Source organism: Rattus norvegicus, chromosome 19 (genome assembly GCF_036323735.1).
Source record: "Rattus norvegicus strain BN/NHsdMcwi chromosome 19, GRCr8, whole genome shotgun sequence".
Classification (NCBI taxonomy): domain Eukaryota; kingdom Metazoa; phylum Chordata; class Mammalia; order Rodentia; family Muridae; genus Rattus; species Rattus norvegicus.
Genome location: NC_086037.1, coordinates 32,818,146 through 32,841,073, shown reverse-complemented (window position 1 = coordinate 32,841,073; position 22,928 = coordinate 32,818,146). Strand labels below are relative to the sequence as shown.

The 22,928-nt window shown below is 44.8% G+C and overlaps 1 protein-coding gene across 2 annotated transcripts in view; it reads right to left on the bottom strand.

The window, feature by feature from the left end:
* Tox3 (TOX high mobility group box family member 3) overlaps positions 1–20,117 on the bottom strand; it is a 108,820-nt gene extending 88,703 nt beyond the window's left edge. Inside the window, exon 1 of one of the 2 annotated variants that reach the window (XM_006255189.4) lies at positions 19,588–20,117. In XM_006255189.4, coding sequence (XP_006255251.1) covers positions 19,588–19,674 — 87 coding nt within the window. In that variant the 5' untranslated portion in view covers positions 19,675–20,117. The remainder of the gene's footprint in view (positions 1–19,587) is intronic. The other variant, NM_001399200.1, reaches the window with a different exon arrangement.
* Between the last annotated feature and the right edge of the window lie 2,811 nt (positions 20,118–22,928).

The following is a 22,928-nucleotide window of genomic DNA, read 5'->3' as shown; positions in this document are numbered from 1 at the left end:
TGCACTTGAGGTCTCCAGCTTTCACTAAACACCACCCATGGTGAGGTTGGCTTTTAATGATGCAGCTGTCTTTGAATTATTGTTCTCCTATAAGTGACCCCTCACCCATATTCCTATAAGTAACCCAATAAAACTAATTGGTTCACCACATTGAACTTTAGTGGTAAAAGATAATCCTCGGCTCTGGGGATAATCTATGGACCAAAGGAGACCAGACTCTCTCCCTGAGTTTACTTTCAGCCTTGAAGAGTCAAACAAAAATAACAAAGAAATCAATATAGTACCCAGAAAAAAGTGAAGCAGGAAAATGGTTGAAATGCACCAAGCAAAAGGGAATGGATTCTGCCTGAGATAGGCTGGTCCCTGGGGAAAAGGACACTGAAGGACAGTTCTAAAGATCTGGAACATTGTGGTAGGGTCAGAGGACTATAAGCCAAAGGCATGGGGGTGGGGGGTAAAACATTGCCAGGTGACGGGAAGAAAATAAATATGTGGCCAAAGCCAGAGAAGGCCCAGGTCTCAGACACTAAATTAAGGCCACACAGGACTTTCAGGGAGTTGCAGAAGAGCCCTGAGCAAGAGGGAGTACGCCTGGTTCCTATATGTGTAGAGATTGGATGCCTACGCCAACCTGTCTCACTTCTGTTCAAGTAGGAAAATGCAGGGCAACCAGAGTCCCCTCCTCCATAATACCAGGCCCATTGCAAGACGTCGTGGACAGCTAAGACAGACACTGAATCAAAGCATGAAAGAAAGACTTACCTCAGTCTATCTACAGGAATTTATGTACTGCAGGCTAATATTCTATTTCACTAGAATATTTGTGTTTATGAAGACATTGTAATAAATGATACTTTTTTTTCAGTTCATGAAATTTTCAACATGAAAGAACTCTGAATTCCTATTTTGAAACCCATTGTGCCATTTTTATTCTGCCTGTATTTTAATATAGCATCAATATTTAACTACTCATTAAATGAAGTGTGACTTTTATAGTGAAAATGTCAGTCTTTGCAGTTCATTAAATTCATTTAAAGTATAGCTGTTTGATTTTTTTTTTCCTGGAAGAATAAAAAGACTATGCTCTGAAGGCATAAACTTTAAATTTAAGCATGTGTTTTCTTTAAAATTAACATTCAGGATCTGTGACATTATTCATAAGACTGAGGGACTGTTTGCATTTTCCTGCATTTACTTAGTGACTGTCGTCTTTTATAGAGTACAGAGCTGTTTATCACAGTTAGATATGGCCAGTGGAATGTCACCACGGACATTAAGATGTCATAAGCGATTATGAATCTCTGGAAATTCTGCATGTAGTATTAAAAAAACATTATCTTGAACTACGGGCATCAGAAAAAAATAAACCCTGGAAGATATGAAATTTAATAACTTGCGGAATCCAATAGGGCCTAAAAATGGTCTATTTCAGTTTTAAAAAATAATTCTGATAGGACATTCGACTGCCTGAAAGAAATGGATATATGAAAATGGTATTTGAGAAATGCATTCAAATGAATTTTTTAGATGTTTGCAATTCTTTCTTCCTAAAATTACTGTGATTTACATGGGTGAAGCGGTAAATGCAAATGATTTCCAATCACCACGAGTACGTGTGCGTGGTGATGCAGTCTCTTAATGAGGATGGAGAAGATTCTGGCACTCACTAAACAAGACTTCAGGCAATGCACACTTGCATGCCCTCTTTCTCCATGGAAAGCAAGACAGGGACACGGCCACTCCTCTCCCTTGAACTAGCTGTCTCTCACACCAACCCCAGCTTTCTAAAGAGAAACCGGAGCAGAATCACAAGGGGTTTTGTCTTGTTTTAAAAGATAAAGCCTTACCCTGGTCACATGCCTGTAATCCCAAGTACAAGAGAGACCGAGGCAGGAGAGCTGGGCATCAGAGGGAGTAAAAACAAAAGCAAAAACAAAACAAACAAAAACAGGAGAGAGGAAGAGGAGAAGGGAGGGCTGATCTCTGTACCAAGATGTGACCTCTCAACATCACTGCCACCTTCTCTAGTTCTCCTGAGTCTTTTTGACTGGAGCCTTTGGACTGGAGCATGATGCTATGGTCTCCCCTTGGCATACTCACCCCATTTTATCCCCATGCCATGTTAAAAAAAATCTCCCCAAAAATCTCCAGAGCTGGAATAATAATCACAAAAAGAAAACAAGATAAGTGTATAGATCTTGATGCTGCCACGTTGCAGGACCTACCACATTGGTTTCAGTTAGATACAGTAGAGGGTATGAACCCTTCCAATGGATGCAAAAGCTGCTGGCTGCTTTGGAGGGTGGCTGTCCACATAGGCTCTTGGTGTAAAGAGACAGTTTGGTGGGACATGGGGAGGGGCTGTTTTCTTCTTTCTTTTTTTAATTCTCTTTTTTTCTGAAATCTGTCTGCTGTCAAGAAAATAGAAAACATATCTGAAGTGTAAAGCACCTACCAAAAGGACGGAGGTCAAAGAGGAGAGACAGAATAATATCACATTCTACTCCAGGCACCTGAACTCTTGCCCAAAGAGTATGTTTCAGCTTCAGTAACTTCACCAGGTACACACAAAGAGAAATACCAACTTCTATCAATGGCTACTGTCAAGCGTTTATGAATTGATCTCTTTGCTGTCGGAGATGGTGAGGGCATGCGCTATGAAAGCAACAAGGGGCTTTTCTAATGCTTCTGCTGCTCTGTAGGCCCTGGACGTACCACACGCCCTATGTGTCCTGTGTAAGCATTCATGTTCTTTCAGCCTTTTCTAATATTTCATGTTCTTGCTTCAATCTCTGTATCTTGTAATATTGTGGGACTATTTATACTGTCCTAAAGTGGTGACTTTTCAATAAGAATTTCCCACCGCTTGTAGGTCATTCTGTAACGTTCTCACTGGCTTAAGTGGTCTCATATTTTTTTTTCTACCTAAGCCCGTAGTTTCCCAAGTTTAATTACCCCAGAACAATCTGGTTCACAACAACCAACTAAAAGAGGAGGACACTCCCCTCCCCATAAATCTATTCATCAAGACTCCACCAAGCCTGGAATGTCTAGGGAAAGCTTCAATAATCAGGGGAAAATGAGCTACAGAAACTCAAATAGAACGGAATAGCCAGGGCAGATTAGGAAGCCAGGAGATGAGGGCACACGGAATTAAACATTCTTAAGCAGACTTACATACATAATGAATTGGTCAGTTCTGTCCCATGTTTCTGAGAGAGATTACCCTTCCAACAAGCCAAATGAGTGTTCGAGGATGGTATCTCTGATGGATTCCTGAATAAAATAAGTGTTAATCACTTTATCTACCCCAATCTTCTTCCTTTTTTTTTTCTGTGAAGAAGAGCAACTTTTCATTTCCATAAAGCCTTGAAATCATCCTCTGGCGGGGGCTGGGATTTGGGGCTGAGGGCTGGTTAGAGGATGCTGACAAAGAAGTCTGTGAAAGGGGGATTTCCTGACAATAAACCCAGATCAGAGCCAGAGAGGGGACATTGTTGTCTTCTGCACTCCCCTTTCCTCTGTGAATTCCAGGCACAGTAGAGCAGAGAGGGTCACAGAGACTGGGTTAGGCAAGGCTCTAACAGGTAGGCTAGGCAACTAACTTCTTGGGAGATGCTGGATCACAACACTGCTTCTTGTAATCTGTTCTTCTAGATGCCTTGCTTTCAGACTTGCTTAAGATATCCTGTCAACTGTCCCCAAGGGTGTACAAGGAGCTAATGAAATGGAAGTAAAGAGCCTTAAATTACTAGTGTAAAGTTTTACACCTAGCTATGGACTGAGATTGTCCTGCATGGGGACACAGTGCACCAAGCAGAAAACAAAGTACGCATGGTCGTTGCTCCTGAAAATTCGCAGGTCAAAGGGGGCTGCACTGCCTCCCAAATTTCAGTGCTCTCCATGCCAAATACCATTCCATAAATTTCTGAAGTATAATCTGTGCACAGACTCTTCCTCCAAAACAGCTTTATGACTTAGTTTAACCGTCTTAAGACAGAGGTGGGCCCTAACTGAGCCAATCCCGGTTGGTCGGTAGGAAAATTGCAGCTTCTTGAGTGGACGCAGGCTTTCTCTTTCTTGGTCCACTCAATTTGCACAGCTTTACAAACCCAGGAGATACTTTTATTAACCCAGAGAGATTCCCAGAGAGAAAGAAGAAGAAAAAGGAAACATTTGGCAATTCCCAGACAAATGCAGATCATTTTAGCAGATCCAGTAGCTTCTTTCCTTGGCAAGCATCTCGGTCCAAAAGAGCAGTGGCCTTCTTAGCTATTCTGGAAAACTTAAGAGTGATAGGCTTCCTTTTCTCCTTTACATCCTAAAAGGATACCTGCCCTCTGTGTGGATAAACTCCCTTTTTAACAAAAGAGTAACTCATCCCAGTCAGGGCTTTCTAAATGACAATACCAGAAAGCTCCCACCCCACCACACACAAAAAAATCTTAATAACAAAGCAGAACTGAGCAGTAGTTCCCACCCAGAAAACTTATGCCAGGGCCTAAGGACATTCTTGTTGTCACAACAAAAGAGAGGCCTGGCCTCCATTGGGTAAAGGCCATGGATGCTACTGAACACTTCAGAATACTCAAAGAACTGTCTGCCCCTAATACCAAAACTGATCAAGATGAGAAATCTTGCCCAAGTGAAACATTAAACAAGACCACAGAGTCCTATGTCAAAACTCATGATTAAAATCCTCCCAACATTTCCAAAAATACCTTGGGATATTGTGAGGCAAGGGCCTACAACAGTGTGTGCTAGCTTCGATTTGCATGTGAAACACCAAGCAGGAGTTAACGTGAGGATAATGTCTTGGAATAATATGATGACAGGAGTTAACTTCAATGAAGTGCTCTGTAAGAGTTACAGTTGATATTCCAATGATCTTAGGTTTGTCAACACACGGTGATGCATGTTCCTAGGAAGTTAAGTGCTGAGGGACAGGACAGGATCTGTTTTGCTCACCACTGTCCAGATCCACAAAGTCAAATCTCAGAGAGGCTCAGGAACATGCTAGAATTACCAGTAGGTGGTTGAACCCTGGCTCCAGCTGGCAGCTTCTCTGCTTCTCCAACCAACCTCCCACCCTGCCAACATCCCATCCCATTCTGTCTATCTGAAGTCACGGAAACCCATTAGAGTTCTCAGGTCTCTGATAAGCAGCACCAACAACAAGAGGGAGTCTAGCAGACTTCCAAAATTATAAAGGTCAAGTTTTCCAATTTTCCAGAAAGCTGATTAAAGGAAACAGTGACAGGACCCCACCACCACCACCACCACCACCACCACCAAAGAATGGTCAAGTACATTTGCATTACCATGAGTCACTTGAAAACCAATCTAAGAGGGTAAGGGCTGCAGAATAGGTTAGCTCTTTCTCTTCAATTAACACCTGGCACCAGGTTGGATACCTGAAGCCCAGAGCAGCCCTTCCACAAAGGGAACTCTTTCTTTGGACCCTTGAGAGCCCATTCTTGGATCATGGGATGCCTGTGTGGATCTGTCAATACTTAGTAAGAGAACCTCAATGCCAAACCCATCTTAGCATAGAACTTAGGTAGAATTTAAATACCAATTATACAGTGACTGCTACTCTCAGGGGGATTAATACCTCCTGGGTGACATGAAGGTTCAGATATTAAAAACTCAGTAAAGGCACACCAATTTCTGCATGTTATTGTGCCAGTAAAGGCTAGAATTCTGAAGGAAAAAGCCAATAAGAAACTTCTGAGAAATGTCACACACTGAGGATTGTATCATATTAATAAAGACACCAAAAGTGGGATGGACGGAGTGTGTTATATCGTTGTTGTTGTTTGTTTTGTTTTGTTTTGTTTTGTTGTTTTTGTTTTGTGTTGTTTTACAACACTGAAACGGGAGACTTAAGTCCCTTTTCTGACGGGGAAATTTGACTTTGGAAGGATGTAAGTTTCCCTGACATTAAATAATCGTGTATCCAGTGCACTTGTTGGCACTTCAACAATTTACCTGCATGTTTGATTTTTGAAAGAGGGGTAGGACTTTTTAAGAATCAAAGCAAAGCAAAGTAAAATTAGGAATCTAATAGAAAGCACTGGAGGGATGGTTCCATGACAAGGACTCTTGCTCTTACCGTGAGAACAAGAGTCTGTTTGGTTCCCATCACACACATGGTGGCTTACAACCATACGTAACTCCAGTACCAGGGGGTCTGAGTCCACCTTCTGGCCCCTGATGGCACCAGATACATACATGGTGCACATATATAACATTTGGGCAAAACACTTGTATACACAGAAAACAAATTAAATTTTAAAAAAGAAACTCATAAAGACTAGACAGTTGGCCAGTAGGAAGCTGTTTCCTAACATTCTGAACAGCTACTATGTAGGTTCCCTGTTTGATTCCAACTGCTTGGCAGCCAATGTAAAGCCGGAAAATGAAACCGTTAAGGACAATACACCCATAAGATAAAGCACAGTGGAGCTTTCTTCCCATCCTCCTGAGAAAGTCTTCTAAGAGTTGCCTGTGTTGAATCATCCTGAGGACTCACTGAGATTCAGTGAGCCACAGTATAAACCAAGCAGTGAGGGTTGTTTGAGAGCCCAGTACACACAAGCTCCCTCAAGGCTGAAGTGAGCCCTAACCAGTGTGCACGATACCAAAGGATTCTGGTGCACAAGCCACCATTGGTATCAGACAGTTCTGGAGTCTGGCAGAAGCTCCTCACTGGAATTACTTATCTGGACACATGGATATGAAGTACCTTCTTCACAGTACCACTGTTTCTTAAAACAGATTTTAAAAATGTGGTCCGAGCAGGCAGAGATGTCAAGATGACCACTTCTGATAAGAAACTGAAGGACACAGATTCTGTGGCAATAATTACATGAGGACAAAATTTATCAACAGAATAAAAGGTTCTCAAAACATTGAATTCTAGTGGATTGGAAATTGTGGTTGGTGGCTATAATCAACCATTGAAATCTCATTTGCCATCGAATGTACTTAGCAATGCTGTGCTAATCTCATTTTAATAGACAAAGCCTTCCAAGTTTCCTCTCAACACCTAGCTGTCATTCTGTCGTCATTACCATCAGTCTCTTCCTTTCTGTCTCCTTGTTTTCTCATTAGCCCAACAGATTCCCTTCATCTTCACTTGAGGTCCCTCTGCTTTGTTCCTGCCTTGGACTTCCCCAAGCTCCACCCTCACAGGCCTGCAGGCTTGAGCACAGGTAGCATGGGGAATGTTGGCTGCTTGCTGCCTTGCACTTCCCCAAAGCTCTAACATTTTCACAGTACCTGAAGGAGAGAAGCCAGATGTCCAAAGCAGTGTTGTCATGGTCACAGTGTTGTTTACAAATGTATGGTTGATAAGCCACTCCGGGTACATGATTTGTCCCCACTGACAATCAAAAACTTAAAGCCAAGAATGGAAGAAAAAAACCTTTTGAAAAGCCATTAGCGCAGACAGAGCAAGAATATTTACCACCAAGAAAGTTACTTTCTGTAAACAGCTGGGTTTGCAGGCATCAGGAAAGCAGCAATTTCAAATTAATACTTTCATAAAGCAATCAGCATGTCTGAGCAAGGTGGAAAATTAGAAAGACAGGTAATCCTGGCTTTTGGTGCTGAAATTGCATCAACTGTGACTAGGCCCCATCCTTCTTATATATTCCATGCTCTCTCAGGAAGCTAACGGGAGCCCAAACCATCACATTTCAGTATGGGAGAGCATGTTGGAAAAAGGAGGTCTAAGAAAATTTACCAGCTACTTGCTAAGGAATCGGAAACTGGTTGATTATAATAGGTAACAAACATGAACCATCTTTAATGCCAAGTTGAAGGCACAACAGTTTACTCTCTGTTGGCCAGTGTTCCCTGTAGCTATGTACGCATACTGGATTAACAAAAGCATGACATAAGTCCTTAAAACCATGGGAGTTATAAGTGCACTAAATAACTGTCACTCACCACAGTCAAGTAGGGTTGCCATATGCAACAGGGTGCAAAGAAAGTCATGTGGAAAGATGTTCATTGAATAAATACTACCACTGATAGGGGAGTCTGGGGGTGGCAGGTTCGAGGAAGCCTTGCTACGAACAACCACAGCACTAGAAGTGTTTCTAGAACATTGATCACCTAGACTGTCCTTGTGAGGTTAGAAAACTAGTAGAACACAATCCTCATTGGAGGGAGGGAGGGAGGGAGGGAGGGAGGGAGGGAGGGAGGGAGGGAGGGAGGGAGGGAAGGAGGTTAGAGAGACAGAGAGGAATGTGGGGCTACTTCAGAGATCTAGAGCTGAGGCCTGAGGTAGACTGCAGAAGGGTCACAGCTCTGCACATCTCTATAGCCATTCCCTCGCATCGGATAGTTTTGTTTCTCTGTCAATCATAAACAGAAACTACTTTCTCTCCTCTGGAATCTGGGCTAGCCCAGTGACTCACCCTGGCTCATAAAATATGACAGAAGGCGATATGTGACATTTCTCAGCCAGGGCCCCATCCATCTTATATATTCCATGCTCTCTCAGGAAGCTAACGGGAGCCCAAACCATCACAGTGCAGTATGGGAGAGCACGCTGGAAAAAGAAGGTCTCTAAGCTGACAACCAGATGCCGTCCAGAAGCAAAGTATCCTAGCAATCCTATAATGACAATCTGAGAAGCCTGAAGGAAAAGAAAACCTGTCCTGCTGAGATCACTGACCAGCAGAGTTGTAAGCCAGAGTATGCTGAGAAACAGTTTGTTACGCAGCCATAGATAACTGATATAAATGCCTGAATGGGGTCAACGAAAGGCACTGTGATGGTCTGTACATGCTTGGCCCAGGGCATGGCACCATGAGGAGGTGTGGCCTTGTTGGAGTACGTGTGTCACTGTGGGTGTGGACTTTACGACCCTTGACCTAACTGTTGTGAGTTGGTCTTCTCCTAGCTGCCTCAGATGAAGATGGAGAACTCTAAGCAGCTCCTTCCTGCCTGGATGCTGCCATGTTCTCGCCTTGATAATGGACTGAACCCTTGAACCTGTAAGCCAGCCCCAACTAAATGTTGTCCTTATAAGAGTTGCCTTGGTCATGGTGTCTGTTCACAGCAGTAAAACCCTAACTAAGACAGGCACAAAGTAAGATCCCTACAAAAAGTTAAAAAAAAAAACAAAACAAAATCAAGCAAGCAATCAAACAAACAAAAACCACAAAGTGAAAGAAAACAAAGCCAAGCTTGAGAGGAACTGTCAGAGTCTTGGGGAAGATGAGGAAAATCAGTAGTCAGGTGACAGAGAGGCAGCCTTCAGAAGCACCCAGGTAGATGAAAGCAGGGTCCAGGACTGTTGGAAGAAGGGGAAACGCAGAGGGACATGGGTAGACACAGGAGGGTCCAAGCTACCATGAAGTAGAACTCTGGACTTAGAACAGTACGTTCCCTGAAAGTGGCATTCCATATTCTTTCAAGGAAGTTTGACATAGTACTGAGAACTCACAGAAGGAGATGCTCCCAGTAACTTACAGAGGGAGAGAAGTGGTCCATGCTGGCAACACAGGGGTAGGGGTGGAGGATGGGGGGCTATGGAGGGTCTGCAGGGGACCCTAGGTAAAGATTACTTGTCTGAATAATGATTCAGAGAAAATACATTCAAGAGGGATCCAGCAGGGGTAGCTAGATCAGATTAAAGACTTAAGGGGAAAGGAAAGGACACGTGGGTTAAAAGAGGGACAGGGACATTCAAGTCTGTGAGTTTCTGAGGAAAGGGGTGTTTGGTAGATATGCAAATACAGGAGTCAGCTGCAAACTGAGTTTGATCAAAATTTTTTAGAAATTCTGATCGGGCTTCAAAACTGTTGAGCAAAGGAGGATTACAGCTCAAAGCTTTGTCACCTATGCTGGGATTTGAGGAACAGCACTATAAAAGCTTGAAGATTGATTCTGAAAAAAACAAACAAAAAAGAAATGTGGGCCTGAAATATATGTAATCAATTAAAATGAGGACATAACGATTTGCAGTTTCTGCAAAGAAAAACAGAAATCAGTGGGTATTTTAAGCAGGCCCAAACTAAAATACCCAAAAGTGGAGAACACTCAAGGGCCATCTATCCGGGCACCAAAGGCTTTCCAAGAAGCAAAAGAGAAGGATGTGTAGAAAACTGGACCACTGAAAGCAATCTCGACTTGGAAAGGTGTAAGGAGTGGGTTTAAGACCTCACCAGGAGCTCACTCCCACATACCTGCCAATCCTGTCTTCTCTTCCACTTACTCCTCCCACAGTGATGGGGTGCTTAGCTTGCCCAACAGAAATCCAGACCATATGTCCTAGGAATCTAAGAGACATCTGACTCAGTCTAGCTAGTGAGTTATAAGCAAAGGATTTGTACAGCAGCTTCTAGAACCTTCCTTCACCTTTGGCCTCCTCCGTCCTGTTGGCCTGACCACTGGAAACTCAACCTTGAACTAGGAATTCAAGACTCACATTAGGTAGAGCACCCTGGTCCCCAAGTGTGCAAGAAGCCTCGGAGAATCCCTGGGCTACTTCCTCTGAGAGTTGATGAAGAGGAAGAGAAGTAAATGCTTACCTCGCTTAATCTATCCTGTAAGCTGAATCCTGACTATACTCCCCACAGGGCCTCACTGAGGATGCCCTTTCCTTGGCCACCCCTTGGCCAACCTGGATTAAGATCACTTCCTCATATGCCTGTTCTCTCGTTGCTATCCCAGCAAGATCCACTATCAAGCCAACTTCATGCCTATTCATCTGGTCCTGCCACAAACACATAAAATAGGTTTGTGACATGCAAAATTAGAAATAAGCGTTGAAGAAAACCATTACAAATGCAGGCCACCTCCTTAAACACAGGGCAGGTGTGTCTTCTCTTCTATAGTTCCATTGCCTAGAAGTGTCTAACATGTGGTGGGTCAAGTACATGGATAGTCAAAGATCAAACTATAACCAGTATCTGTTCAACAAATACTTTTTCATGCCGTACCACATTTTCTTTAACATGCAAGCACTGTTCACAGACCCCAACCTTAAGGAGGTCAAATTCCAATGGGCAGTAGACCAGAATAAACAATAATGTAAGCAACTGAGTTATACATTAGGGATAAAATTATATGGAATCACTGGGGCCCCAGCTGAAAGGGTGAGGACAAGGTGTTTTTAGATACTGGGGTCTTTTCAGGTGTTAGGCCATACTGGAAGGTGATAGTTGGGCATCAAGCGGTCAGTGAAGATCTGTGGGAAAGTGGTTCCAGACGCAGTAAGCTGGGATGCATGGTGGTGTGATAGGGACTCACAGAGCAAGTGGGAGAGTAAGGGGAAGAAGTGAAGCAACCAGGCAACAACACATCCTGGGCTTGCCAATCAGTGTTCACACCACGTCAGCATCCACCATCCATTCCTCTGTCTGTCTTTGGGTATCTACTCCTCCTTCCCTATCATCTTTTCTACTCAATGTTTATATCCGCTTTATAAATGTGGCCATCCGTCTTCTCTTCTCAATGCTTAGCAGACCTTCATGTAAGCCTGAGCCCACTTTTGGCCCTTTACGCTAACCACTGCCCGTCACTCAACAGCACTCTTCGGGGTCACACTTTCTCCCATCTTTCCTCAGACATCCTCAGATGCTGCCTTGAGATCTTCTCACTAGTGCCCCCTTCAGGCATCATCCCCTGCCTACGTGCTTATCTATAAACACGTGTGCATATACACGTGTAAATGTTCGCGAACACGCGCACGCATACCTACTTTGCTCTATCAGTACCTGATAAATAAAAGGTTGGACCTTTCACCAGACATCCTAATGCCTCCAGCCTGCTCTTAACAAACTATATCTCTGACTTCTGGAGGATAAGACTTCATCTCCATATTCATCCTGTGTCGCCAACCTGTGCGAGCTCCTCAAAGGACTTTTGCCTGTGTTTATATTCACACAACAAATCCTACCTGAAATTCTCACTCTCTCATCTTCTCTAAAATCACATTTTACTCACACACATATGTGTGTGTGCATGTGTGTGTGTGCGTGTGTGCGTGTGTGTGTGTGTCCATATATAGGATGGATGGATAGATAGATAGATAGATAGATAGATAGATAGATAGATAGATAGACAGACACATGTGTGTAGGCATGTATTAAATAAGCACCAGGCTCACTCTGGTTTCTAGAAAAAATAATCATTACCACGGTAGTGCACATCCTCAGTTCTCAACTGCATCAAGCACCACATGAGTTGGCATCCACACACATTTATTTCCACCGTACACCAGATTCCAGCCTTGTGATACCAACGCTTTGATTTTTCTCACTGGAATCAAGAACGCTCTCCAGCCTTCAACCATGCGGGTTACCATACGGTCTCAAGGCCAACGATGATATGTGAATCCCCTCCTGCGATGGCACATGACTTGGGGTCTAGGGTCAGAGTTTATCCAAGGAGACCTGATCTTATCAGGAGTCACCAATGGATAGCATCACAATAGCTACAAGCAGACTAACTAACTAATTGAAAAACCAACGAGGTGAAGACACGTGGGATAAGAAAGTCCTTTCGGTATCCTGGATCTACCCAGGCCTGAAACCTTGCTGACATCCCAACTGTCTTGACTTAGTTGGCTGACATTTTCTCACTTACAACCCGAAGCATTTTTAAAGAATAAAATTCTTTGACCCATGTCTCCATTCAACATTTTTACTAGATATTTTTTAAAAACAAGCCAAACCAAAAACTGCAAGCCGTTCATTAAAGAAGCAGCCAGGAAGGGGAGCTAGCAGAGATCTGCTGGGCACACTCCTTAATGGGTCAATATTTCTAAATTGATTCCCATCCTTTTCCTTCAGCAAAACAACGTCTAACAAAACACATGTATTGTAAAGGTTGACAAGGCGGCCCAGCATTTGGACTTCTGTTATAATTCCTCTAAGAGTTTTAAAGAAACTGTAGGGTCTTTATCATTCTAGAGCAAGTCCTTTGCCCACTGCAAATCAGCTGCAGGAATCAGCAAGGAAGTTTCACATTCTAATATAGTTACTTATTCTAAATCTCTTTTCAATCAGTTTGAAAAATCACCTCCATCATCTTTAGTACAATTCTTCTATTAAAAACAACTGAGTTCAGAAAGAATAGGCCACATTCAAATGATCACATTTGGAATTGAGGGGCCCTGTTGAAGATCTAGCACCCCTCGAAGCATATAACCACATCATTCAAGTATGTGAAATCTCAGTGTGTCTTGGTATTGGTCTATCTGTCTAATTTCTGGATTATCAGAACATTCAAATCATTCTTTAGCAAGCGAAGCAAAAATAAAATGAAGATTAAGGAACACTTTCCAGTAGCTGACATGACTTGCGTAATCACGGAGTACACTTTAAGAGACCATGGTCTCCCTGAGGAAGAGATTAAAGACAAATAGAGGAAACAAAGAAAACAAAATGGTCTACCATCCCAGGAGAAGATAAGAAAAAAATCAGAAGCTCAGGGACACCTTGAATAAACGCCGCTACTGCTGATTTTTAAACATAATGTTTGTTCCTTTTCTAAACAATCCTAATATACCTCCAATACATATTTGAATTTATAAGTACTTGGCAAAACTTGTCTCTTTAATCACCACTTTGAAAGAGATTCTAAGACACTTAAAAAAACGCCACTATATCTCATTGATCCAATATAAAAGTACATCTCTTACTCACAAGAAAATGAAATGTTTTCCTTCACAAATGGCTGGTAGTATTTTAAGTTACTGCAAACTTTACATCATTCCCAATGAACACTAACTATTTATAGGTGTTTTCTTCCAAAAGAACTATCGAAAGTATAAGGATGTGTCGTCACACGGACAAGATACTGGAACTACCCTATTTTACCCACAGTTATTTATTCTAATAAAGAATTGGCCCGGCAGGCAAAGGTGCTTGTCACACAAGCCTGATGACCTAAGTTCCTTACTTGAGACTCACATGGTCGAGGGAGGGTCAACTCCTACAAGTTGTTCTCTGAACTTCCATGGGATAGCATAAACACACACACACACACACACACACACACACACACACACACACACACACATTTTTTTTTAATCATGAATTTGGTAGGGTTGCCCAATGAGTATACATCCATACAGAACTTTCTAAATGGCAGCCTCACTGAATGGGATATGGATTTTTGTTTTGTTTTGTTGTTTTATTTTGTTTTGTTTTGTTTTGTTAATATTTTACCACCCCTGCCTGGGCTAAGGCCTATCCTCTACCACTTCACTTCAGAAGAAATCAAATCCACTTCCTCACTCTGAACTCTTTCTGGAATCCCAGTATGAGTATTGGTGGGAATATTCCACCAGAATACCCTAAGTCAGCTTTATCTTTCCTTCAGATGTAAAACCGATGAGTCAGAGTCTCTCTTCCTAACAGACTCCCCTGGTGTTCTTGTGTGGAAAGATTGAGGAACACTACTCCATAAAATGGTCAACGACCACCTCAGCCCCACCCCCCCACACACACCCCTTCTACCATGTCCTCTGCCACCTGAGAAACCAAGCCATCTACTTGCTCTGTTCTTTCTCCAGTGACAGCAGCCTTGTTTCCTTTGGTTTCTGCATGATGGCCTTGCTTGCTTAAGAGGATCTCCTTGGAAAGAAGCCCTTCAAACTCCAAACCCCTGAACAAGCTGAACAGGAGATAGAGAAGCTTGCAAACTGTGGTTGACCCATGTGCCCCTCAGACGTGCTTGTAGAAGATGCCAGGCCACAGACTTAACGTTACCAAATTTGTAACTACTAAAAGAAAAAAAGAAAAGAGGAAGAAACTGGAAGCTATGTTTATACGCAAAGATTTTTAAAAACAGTCAACTAATTGAGGCTGTTTTGTTTCTTTATTTTTTAAAATACTGTGGTGATTAAATAAAGTAACTCTTCAAGTGGCTTCTGCTTCCAGCTGAGTTTGTGCCCTGAAGGAGGACGGCAGAGAAATACTTTGAACACCATGACCATGTAAATCCATTGGCTTAATCTAAAATCCTTCAGATTAATTTTCTTTGCTTAACTATGTGCCTGTCCCTATTGAGCACAGGGGTCAGTTGGGCATTCCACTGTTTGGGATGCCGAATGGAGAGAGTGTAGGCCTCTAGTCTGTGACCAGTGGGCTACTTTACTCCTTAGTCACTATGGGTCAGACGGCTTGGGCGGTCTGGCCTATTTTCTCAATGGTCTATAAAAATGTTTAAAGCTGTGAATGTGTGTATGGGCGGGGGAGCAATAAAATTAAAACTAACAACTATATAATTAAATGTCACATATATAGTAATATGATATATATATATATATATATATATATATACTGATCAACATCAACCCAGCTGCACTGTCAAACAACATGAAATTCAGGGCTAGTATCAACATCTGATATATGTAGACTTCCCAGACCATGTACACACTCACGTTCATTCTGTCCAAAGTCAACTTCACAGCTATCCCAATACTCAGGTTTTTACCCATGTCCACTCTACTGCTACACAGACCACAGCGTTCCACAGAGGAGTTAACTCTCCCATATAATTGAGCATTATGCCTACAGCAAATGATTTCCCCCCAAAACCGTCCTTGAGTCCTATTCCATTTGCAAACCTAAGGCCCAAGTTGCACAGCAACACAAACGTAGATTTTAATGGTCCCGTGCAATTATTTTAATTATTCAATCCACTGTCTGCTTTTAAGACTAGGGATATTCCACATAAAGTCCGGATTATCATCCTCTTCAAAGGAGAAGTGAAATAAGTGAATGTAGAGGGCCAAAGTGTTGTCATGGTGATAGAACACTCGCCAATACTGGGCAAGTCTACGTCTTTAAATGGGTGGTGCTTTCTATTGGCCACAAAGCCTGTCCTCATGTGGATTCATTACTTGTCCCTACGAACTTGAGTTCATGACCTCTGCTAGGAACTCTTTAAAAAAAAACAAAAAACCTATTTCTCTCCAATAATATGACTTCCATATCTCATTTGAAGACCTGCCATGGTCTTAAACATGGAAATATCTCAGTGTGGTTTCAAAATTCAACAGCCTCATACTAGAAATGGAGCAACTAACTTCATGCCAAGGTAAGATACTGATCTAGGAAAAGACCCACCATACGTCCCCCACCCCCATATCTCTTCAACTTGAAAACATGGTCCCCAAGAAGAGAGTCAAGGAACAAATCAGCCTTCAGTCTCTCTGATCCTCTGAGCTAGCCAAGACGGAGCCCCAGTAGGATGGAAATCAAAGGAGAAACTATAATGCACCTTAATACAATAAGAATGATCAACAAAAACACACAAAACATACATTTAAGTGAGAGAATAAAAGGCTCATGGCCGAGGCCTCAATCTGCCAAGTATAAAAAGCCAATAGCCATATTTTGAAAAGGCAACAAAAAGCCAAAAGTGTGAAGCAAGTCAACTTCTGAGGGATTCTACCTCACACCCATGTTAGTTGGATGATCTTATTTTGGAACACCAGACTTACAACATCTTCACTCTAATTGATATTTCATGCATTATTTTCTTGCTGGTAAAAATAAAATTACCGGAACCCAAGGAAAGTGACCCCTCCCCCTTCTTAAAATAGAGATTTTTAGTTGAATTTTCCAGTCACATCATAATAAAAGAAATTTTCAAACAGTGGATTGAAATTAAAATGGAAATTAGCTCTTGGAAAATAGACATGGCTTTAAGTTTATACAACAGTGGCCAATCCATGAATTCCTAACTGATTTTAATGACCCTGGCCATATTTTATTTGAAGTTATTCCCTGACTTGCAATGACTTCTGAACCCTCCAAACTCTTTCATCCATTTTCCACAGACAGCGTGGTTTCCTGAGTGCTGACATTTAGCAAAGGGCCCACATACTCACGGAATGTAAAGATAATACACTCACATGTAATTTATACAAAGGGCGCCGGCCATTTGTTAAAAAGGGAAATGAATGGAGCCCTATTATTCACGGTTTGTAAATAAATGTAAAGATAAGCGCTAGAATTTGGCTCGTGAAGGCCTGGCCCTGGAGCTCCGGGGTCTTCTGAAGTTTCCCAGATGGTCATTAAAACAAGAAAAAGGCAGAAACATACTTTTTGGTTATCTGTCAAGTCTCCTTCGAAGAGATAATGCAAGTCTTCGAAAGTCAAGCCTTAAGAAAGATTAATAATCCCAGGTACTTTCAACGCGGGTCTTTGTATGCTGGTTTATGCCTTCAATCAATCTACCGTGAGCGGCAAGCAAGCGCCACTTGAGGTGCAACTTATCTGGGAAGCTAAGGCTGTAACCCTTTAATTAGCTCTTGCTGTTCTATACTCATAAAGTTAATTCTTCCTCTTCTGTTACCTTCTCTGTACAAAGATAAATTACGGGGGAATAAAACTGTCCTTTTTTTTTTCTTCACTCCAGAAATTAAGAATTTAGAAATCCTATTTTTTTGTGCTGTGGCTCTCAGCCTAAATGTACTTCCATTTTTTAACCTGTAAACGAGGAAAGCCAAACACACCTTAGAACCAGCACGATTTGACCCCTCCCAATGCTAAGGGCTGACTCCAACTTTGATAAGTTGGGTCCCCACAGCCCTTCCTACCATCAGACTGCTGAATTATTAAAGCAAGTTATTTCAGGGCCAGCACAGGATTCAGAAGGGGGACGCCCAATGAACTTGCTTCTCCCCACTGCCCAAGTTGACCCGGCTTTTAGGCGAACTGTCTGATTTCAGGCTTGATATACCTTCCCTGAAATAAGTTTCTGAGTTTAAATCGACTCAAAAATAACCCTTCTCAGAAAATGAAAGGAGATACACACACACACACACACACACACACACACACACACACCACTCACAATTTCCTCAGTTCCTTGAAACCCTTGGGGATCCCAGTGAACAGAGATCTGCCATGCATGGCAGTGAGTGGCTTAATACAATAGGTTTCTATTTGGATGCCATTCGAGTGTTGCTGATCTTAAATCAGAGAAAGAAGTAGTTACATTAGACAAGGTAATGGTTTCCAAAAATAAGAGCATGCCCAGTTTACAGAAGGACCGAATAAGCAGGCTGAGCTCTAAGGAGTTAAGTAATACCCCACTGGAACAATTAGGCGGATCCTCAGAAACACTACATACTTAATTAGGCTGCCCAAGTCCCTGACTGAGCATACATGGGGGACTTTTTAAAGCATTTAATAACCTGAGTAAATCCTAAAGCAGACGACAGAAACAGATCCTTTACTCCGGCTACAGCCTTCGGCCTTTTCTGGCCTTGCTTTCTCCGATGCTTAAGGCATTCCTCTCAGAGTTTGGAAGAAAACGAATGGTCACTACCACCACTTAGACTTAAAACACTGAGTAAAGCCCCTCCATCCTATCTATAGTTACTGGGAGGGTCTGGGGTGCCTGGCTCATGGCTGCCCATACGGAAGCGAGCCAGGGAGACTGCAATGATCTTTGCAAACTTTAGCTCTGGAGTTGGGAAGGGAGTATAAACAATAAAGAACAGACCTCCATCAGCCAGGGGCACAGCCAACTATCCCGACTCTAGATACAATCCCTCCGCTTCCTGCTATTTATTTATTCATTAGTTTTGTATTGCACCTCTCTTTCAGCTGCCTCCGTATTTCCTCCTCTGTTATCCAAGCAATCATAAACAAACTAGGATTTGAAAGAAAAGTCGGAGAGGAGGGAGGAGCAGGGGGAAGGGGAAAGAAAAAAACACATTCAAAAGGCGCCAGGCTCTTTCTCTGAATCTCGCCCTAGGGGTTATGTCTCAAAGCCCTGTGGTGGGGAAGCAGGCAAGGTAGACAACCCAGTCCGGGAAGCCCACTGGTTGTGTCCGAAGTCCACCTATGGCCACCTAATCTCTCGCTTCTGTAAGTTGGTGTGGCAAGAGGTGAGGAAGATGGGGTGATACGGAGGCATGCTATGGAGCTGCAACTCTGATCTCCATGAGAGAAAAGAACAAAATCCGCCTCCCGAAAAAATTAAAATAAATATGAGAAGCCACTTGGCGTTAACTCGGAAGAGGTGAGCACCTTCGTCTGGTAGACCAAAGCGCCCTAGAGACAGGGAAGTAAGAGGCACCTGCTGGGATACTGCAACTTCAGGCTTCCCAGACCCAGACCCGGCCACACTATAAAGTTTGTTCATCTTCTCCAAGCTCCCGGGACCAGCTCCTGACTGGGTGGGTGAGGAGAGATCGGTTGCGAAGGTACAGGATCTCCGGCCCACAAGATCCGGGATCCCCTACGTAGCGTACCCCCTACCCCCGTGCACACATAGTAGGGGCGTTGCAATCGTGTTTACTAATAACATCAACAAAGAATCACATGCCAGTCTCTGCTCAGTCCCGGGACTGCGCTTCACACAGCTTTTGGGGGAGCGGGGGAGGGGACCAGAAGGGCAGAGGGAGCGCCAGCAGAGGGACAAAAAGGTGGGTAGGAAGGGGACGTAAAGAGAGGACCAAGAGAGTTGGTCAGAGACTAAGGCGCACCGAGAAACCAGCGGGTGGGAAGGAAAGATCGGAAAGAAAGTGCAGCAGGCTAGGCGGGACGAGGGACGCGCCCGGGATGGAGAGGTGGCCCCCGCCCCCGGCCCGGTCACCTTGCTGTAGCCGTAGTACCCCAGGCACTGCGCGAAGTCCAGGCCGGCGGGATCCCCGGCCGCCGCGGGGTAGAACCTCACATCCATGCCGGGGCCGGGGCCGGGGGCTAGGGGCCGGGGTTGGAGCTCGCCTGGGCAGCTACCCGTCTTGCGGCCGCACGATCCACCGTCGAGGACGCCCGGCCGGGGGCGCCCAGGGACAGCGCACTGGCCGTGGGGCTTGAGGGGCGTCGCGCGGGGGCAGCCGACGAGCCCGGGAGCTGCGGCCGCGGCACACAAAGGCGCGGCCACGCGAGCCGCGGGAGAGCGGGAGGCGGCCCGGGGGACGCGCCCCACCGGGACACTGAAGCTGCCTGCGCGCGGGCCGGGCGCCCGGGGCGCGGGGCGCGGGGCGCAGCGCGTGGGCCCGGGGCGGCCGGCGAGCTCAGGTGCGCGGCGAAGCTGGGACGGCGGCGGCGGCTGGCCCCGCTCCTCCTCCCCGGGCGGACTGAGCCGAGGAGCCGCGGAGACAAGGGGCCCGGCCCCTCCCCTGCCGCTCCCCCTCCTGCCGCCGCCGGTCCCCTCCCCGCGCCGCCGCCGCTCCGCCCCTCCCACCGCGGGCAGCTGGCGCGCCGCCCGCCCCGCCGGTGCGCTCGGCCGCCGACCGCCTCCGGGCTCGCGCCCCGCCCCGCGCCCCGTGCACCCCGGGCCACCGCGCGCTCCTCTCCGGGCCCCTCTCTGTCCCACCCCTTCCCTCCCCGGTCCTCTTTGTCCCCGCGGCCTCACTGCTCTCCCAGCTCCCCGGCCTCCCTCGGCCGCCCGCTGCTGCCAGCACGGTCCCTCCTCGAGTCCGGCTCTCCTCCAGTGCGACCCTCGCTTCCCCTGGCCCCAGCATCGCAAAGCGGTCCACTTCCCACCCAGCCCTCTCTTCTCTTCCGACTACCTCGTCCGGGTTCTTGCTGGTGGGGACCTGTCTCCCAACCCCTATCCCAACTCCTCTACTCTACCGACCCTTCTGCTTGGATATCCCTGGTGTAGACTAAGCCCAGAAACTAACCTGTGTAAGTGGCTCCTGGCAGCCAGGACCGAGCCCCCCATGTACACCTGTGTTATTTTCCAGATGGGTGTTAGGGTCTGACCTTTCACAAGTAGGCAGACTCGAAGCTTCCCAGGTTAAGCCTTAAGTTGGGTCTCTTTGTATTTTCTTTACTCTTGTTTGTTTTCGAAAGGCATTTGAGTAACTGGATCTAGGCGGATCACTCGTTGTTCTCCTAGAGAAAATGCTCCTCTTTTCCTAAAAGGTTCTGGGTGATTAACTTCCCCACGCTGCACCCACCCACCCTCTTATTTCTTTCTTTCTTTAATCTACGTTTCTCTCTCTCCCCCACCCCCACCGTCACCACCACCCTTGGCTTTATTGCTCTGAGTTAATTTGAAAGTTTGGCCTTCAGCCTTGGCTGTAGAAAACGTTGGCTGAGCTGTGAGATCTCCCTTTCCCGGTTCAGTTATCTGCGCACTACTTTGAACTAGAAGGGAAATGTGTTGAACTATTTCGACTGACAGTCTCTGACGGTGTGGGCCCTGGATCACTTCGCTGGCCCCAGGAACTGAACTTTTCCAGATATACACGGGGTTTCTGAATGTTCTCCAGCTTGCAACACCTGTGTCTGTACCTTCACTCAATGCTATACTTCATGAACCAAGCAGGAAAAATAAACTTCAATTAGGCGGAAGTGTGTGTGTGTGTGTGTGTGTGTGTGTGTGTGTGTGTGTGTGTGTGTGTGTTTTCTTAGCAGAAACTTGTCAGAGGACTGCCTGAGAGAGCCCTGTGTATTTAGAGAAGGAACAACTCCCCACATTGTCACTGGTTTGACTCTCTGATTCCCCGCTCCTGAAAAGGCTTTGGTCCCCTCTCCTGAGTCTCCATTTAATGTTGACAACCCAGCGGAGCTCCCTAATGGCCCAGCGGGTTGCACAAATTGGCAGTGTGGTGAGATGTTATCAGGACAACACCCCATTGAGTAAGTTCTTGAAACGATGAAGTGGAGGCCCTTTCTCTGGGCCACTGGGCGCCTGTGGCCTTTCCACCAATCAGAGCTAGAGGTTGCAGTGGCCACCTGTTGTCCCGAAAGAGAACATCTTTTAAGTTTCACTATGGGTATCTAACAATGGCGGCAAAGTGCAGGGTCTGACCAAGGGAGAGAAGCAACTGCTGACCCAGGGTACCAGAAAAGAATTTTCCTACCACAGAACTGTTAAAGGGAACCAGCATCAAAGGCCAGCAAGACGAGCCTTTCTCTCTGCACACTCCTATCTCTCCCTCACCTTATGGTCTCTCTGTCTTGCATCTGGAGCAATCTGAGCTTGATTACAGATGATGAAGTAAAGTATAAACAAAGTTGCCGAGAGAGAACCTGGAGTTGTAATCAGACCTCCGGGATCAGGCACAGAAATACTCTGAAGCAGAAATCCCACTAGCTGCAGGAGCTGGAATTACAGGAGCTGCTGGGCTGCACTCACTCACTGACACTCTGAGAACCTTGCCCCTAGAGACTCTGGGATTTAGGAATGCCTGCTCACACCGCATACCACTCTTGGCCACTCTTTTAGATTTTTGTTTGTTTGCTGTTTGTTTGTTTCCCAATGAAGCCTCTGCCTGTCATGTAGAAGCCTTTGAGGGGAGACTATACTCACAAGCCTGCACTTTAGGGTGAGATGTAAGCAAAAGTGTGAGGATTGAGGGAGGGGTGAATGGGACTGTGAGACCTTGGAGCATCAGTCACTGGTCATTCGGGAAGTCTGTGCAAGTGATCTTTCCTGTCTGTCGCCATGCATTCAACAGTTGTCATCGAGCACCCAATATATGCCAGCCACAGTTTATATACTTGTGCATAAGAAAGGAAACCCCAACATGAGTCATGAAAGTTCTTAGAAGGGACTGTGTGTTGTACTGCAAAAACACACCACACACACACACAGAGACACATACACACACATACACACACATACACACACAGACACACATACACACACATACATACGTACACATAGACACACACACATACATACACACATATGCACACACATACACACATATACACAGAACATACATACATACACATACACACACAGACACATACACACATACACACACATACATACACACATATGCAAACACATACACACACATACATACTCACATATGCACACATATACACACATATATACACAGAACATACATACACATACACACAGACACATACACACAGACACACATACATACACACAGACACAGACACACACATACATACACACATATAGACACACATACACACATATATACACAGAACATATATACACAT